This window comes from Lycium barbarum, unplaced genomic scaffold (assembly GCF_019175385.1).
Source record: "Lycium barbarum isolate Lr01 unplaced genomic scaffold, ASM1917538v2 unchr_scaffold_12, whole genome shotgun sequence".
NCBI classification, from domain to species: domain Eukaryota; kingdom Viridiplantae; phylum Streptophyta; class Magnoliopsida; order Solanales; family Solanaceae; genus Lycium; species Lycium barbarum.
Genome location: NW_026843429.1, coordinates 3,976 through 7,901, shown reverse-complemented (window position 1 = coordinate 7,901; position 3,926 = coordinate 3,976). Strand labels below are relative to the sequence as shown.

At 38.6% G+C, this 3,926-nt stretch overlaps 1 protein-coding gene across 1 annotated transcript; it reads right to left on the bottom strand.

Moving 5' to 3' along the window:
• Nucleotides 1–2,011: 2,011 nt before the first annotated feature.
• Nucleotides 2,012–2,560, bottom strand: LOC132625635 (uncharacterized). Its single transcript, XM_060340257.1, has one exon. The coding sequence runs from the start codon at nt 2,558–2,560 to the stop codon at nt 2,012–2,014; it is 549 nt and encodes a 182-aa protein (XP_060196240.1).
• Between the last annotated feature and the right edge of the window lie 1,366 nt (nt 2,561–3,926).

Here is a 3,926-nt window from a genome sequence, read left to right as displayed (position 1 = left end):
TGGGGGGGGGGGGGGGGGAATCCCTCCATTTCTCAATCATCCAATCACAATAGAGCATTTGAAATCGAACAAGACAAAATTCGTTAAGAAAATATGTGGAAAAGCAAAAATGAGAGAGGAAACCTCTCCTTTTGGTTGTTTGACGGTTGAAATGGATGAGAGAGGGCAAGAGCATGCCCAAAACGATTGGACAGTATAGCGAAAAGCACAAGTACATTGCGAATTTGACATTTTTGGCATTGAAGGAGACGAGATACAGGAGAGAGAGAGAGACGAGGCGTTTTGTTCCGGGTCAAGTCCTTATGGATTGGGGTTGTTTGGTATATTACTGAGCATTTTGTGTCGGGTCATGTCCTTATGGATTGGGCCGACCATAAAAAGAAAGAAAAAGCCAATCGGTTTATATATATATATATATATATATACATGTGTTGAAGGTGCAATTTTGTCAAAACGTGATTACTAATTAATTTAACAAATAACCAAGTTTTGAAAATAGTAATTAATTAAGGATTTCAATTATAGCCATGTTTAAAGTGTAAAATTAATATAACTAAAATGCATGAAATGAATTTGTCATTTAAAATATTGCCTCAATTAACACGTAGCAAATAATTGGCTATTTCAATTATAGCCAAAATTAACTCATGCAATTAACAGAAAATCAATCCAAAATCAATTTTTGAAATAATTGCAAGTATAATCAAATAAATCATAAAATTTTGGCGTAATTGATTATCTATTTAATTAGTCAATTTCTTGACTTAACGAAATGAAATACTTGTCAATTTTAATTCTAATAATTTAAACAATCAATGAAATAATTGTTTTAAAGTAGTTTGAATTAATTTTTAAAAATACACCTAATATTTATAGAAAAATACGAAAAAATATTTAAAATGACATACAATATTAAAAATACACTCGTGGGCACCCTATCTCGACTGGCTACATAAGAAAAAATTCCATGTTCGCTCCGCATGCATCCAGATCTAGTTTGATCACCCTACTCTTCCTCTTGGTGGTTGTGAACCTGCTTCCATCTGCTGGGTAACATTGTGGTTGACCTCCTATTCTTTGTTCTATTTTTTACCACCTCTGTGTACTTTTGTGATTGTACCTTCTTGGTTTTGACTTGTGAGGTGACCTTTTTGGTATCACTTTAAATTGAATGACCATCCTGGCCTCGCATCTTTGTTTACCACCCTTGCGTGGTTTTTGATGTAATGGCCCTCTTGGCTGTCTGTTTGAAAGTAGGTGACCTTCTTGGCACTGTTTCATTTGTTTAACCCCTTTAGTTATTGTTTGGGATGAAATGGTCCTCTTGCATTTGTTTGGATGAATGGCCCACTTGGCAACGTTTGATTTGAATAGCTCTCCTGGCATGCATATGAATGTCCCTCTTGGTATTGTCTGATATGAATGGCCCTCTTGGAAATGTTTGATATGAATGGCCTTCTTCACAGTGTTTGTATGAATGGCCCTCTTGGCATGCACATGAATGGCCCTCTCGGCAATGTTTGTACAAAAAACCCTCTTGGAAATGTTTATATGAATGGCCCTCTAGGAAATGTTTGTATGGATGGCCCTCTTGGCATGCATATGTTTCAATGAATGGCCCTCTTGGCTTGTAAATGACAGACATGGCCCTCATAGCTGGATTGTCTTGCTTTCGTCCTTTATGTTGGCGGTGACCCTCTTTGCCAGATACATCATTTTGTTCTTTATGTGACCCCTTTGATCTGATTGTGTCCCTTGCGGCATTTTTGTCCTCTTGAAGCCCTCTTTGGCTTGATTGTTTCCCTTGTGGCATTTTTGTCCTTTTATAGTCTTTTTTAGCTACATGGCATTGATGGGACTCTGATTAGATCTCCATGTATTTGGCATTGGTGGCATCTTTTTACAAATTTGCAACAATCATTTCCATTGTCATCCAATAATAACCTGCTCGGAGGATTATCTTAGCTAGAACAAACCCAATCATTTGCGGCCCGCAAGTCCCAGGATGTACCTATTCTAATAATTTTGTGGCCTCGGCGGCATCCACGCATCGGAGTAATCCTATATTCGGCATTCTTTTGTGAAGAATCTCCTTATTCAGGAAGAATCCATTGGCCATTCTCCGGATGGATTTCTTCTGGTTACTCATAGTATTCTCGAGATACTCTCCGTTTTCCAAGTATATCTTTATGTCAATATACCGTGGCAGGCCATCGGGCTCTTCCACCATATGCAAATAGTAGGCGTTTTCTTCTCTTAGACTTATCTCCAACGGGTCAATATGACTGATATTCAGGTGTTGTATCATGGATGCTATGGTAGCCAGAGCATCGGCCAACTCATTTTGAGCCCTCGAAGTATGCTTGAAATCGATCTTCTTGCACTTTTTGCATAATCTTTGTGCGAGCTTCACATATGGTAAGATCTGGGCATTCTTCGTGGCCCATTCTCCTTGTACTTGGTGAATCAATAGATCTAAATTTCCTATGACCATTAACTTGTGAATGTTCATATCCAATGCCATTTTGAGGCCAATGATGTAGCCCTTGTATTCCGCCATGTTGTTGGTGCATCAGAACTTTAGTTTTATAACTATCGGATAATGTAGCCCGGTTTCTGATACCAAGACTGCTCCAATTCCTAAACCTTTGTAACTAACAAAACCATCGAAAAATAACCTCCCTCATGAATAAGACTCATCTATGTCTTCTTCTACTACCAATACTTCTTCGTCTTGGAAGAAGGTTCGAAGTGGTTCCAAATCTTCATCGTCTGGGCTTTCTGCCAATAAGTCGGCCAATGCTTGTCTTTTAATGGCCTATTGTGCTATATATCTGATGTCAATTTCGCTCAGTAATATTTTCCAATTGGCCAATTTCCCTATAGGCATGGGTTGGCGGAAGATGTACTTTAGTGGATCCATCTTGGATATGATATGAGTTGTGTATAAAGACAAGATTGCCTTAGTTTTTGGGCAACCCATGTCAAAGCACAACATGTTTTCTCTACCAAAGCATTTCATGCTTCGAAGACCGTGAACTTCTTGCTTAGATAGTAGATTGCATGTTCCTTTTTTCTAGTTTCATCATGTTGTCCTAACACGCATCCAAAGACATTGACTGATACTAACAGTTATAGCAATAATGGACTCCTATGCGTAGGAGGTACCAAGAATGGTGGATTGGAAAGATACCTCTTGATGGTGTCGAAAGCTTTCTGACACTCTTCAGTCCATTCTGTGGGCGCGTCTTTCTTTAGCAATTTAAGTATAGGTTCCACAATCACGGTGGACTGGGCTATGAAATGACCAATGTAGTTTAGTCTTCCTAGGAAATTCATAACCTCTTTTTTAGTGTTTTGAGGCAGAAGCTTGTGGATAGCTTTGATCTTGGATGAATCTAGCTCTATGCCCTTTCAACTGACTATGAACCCAAGTAGTTTTCCGGCATGTACTCCAAATGCACACTTGGCTGGATTTAGTTTCAGATTGAACTTTCGGAGTCTGTCACAGAACATTCGCAAATATGTGGTATGCTCTGCACTTTATGTCAATTTGATAATGACATCGTCTACGTAGACCTCTATTTCCTTGTGCATCATATCATGAAAGATGGTGTTCATAGCCCTCATGTAAGTAGCGTCGGCGTGTTCTTTAGGCAAAACGACATCACTCAGTAATGATAAACTCCCCACGGAGTGATGAAGGTTGTTTTTTTCCGCGTCCTCTTTGCTCATCAAGATTTCGTTATATCCCGTATTTTTATGCATTCGGATATTTCAAGGTAATCGCGATAAGTTAGGGGCAAGGCTATATTTTGATCTTGTTTAATACACAAGTTGTTTATGAAGATTATTGATGTGGAAATATTAAGACAGGCTAGGGTAAAAAGGGAAATTCAGAAGAAGGTTCTTGGTAATATTGTGGA

Bases quoted from the DNA above. Each gene is read 5' to 3' on its own strand.
- LOC132625635 (XM_060340257.1), bottom strand. From the start codon at position 2,560: ATGGCGGAATACAAGGGCTACATCATTGGCCTCAAAATGGCATTGGAT.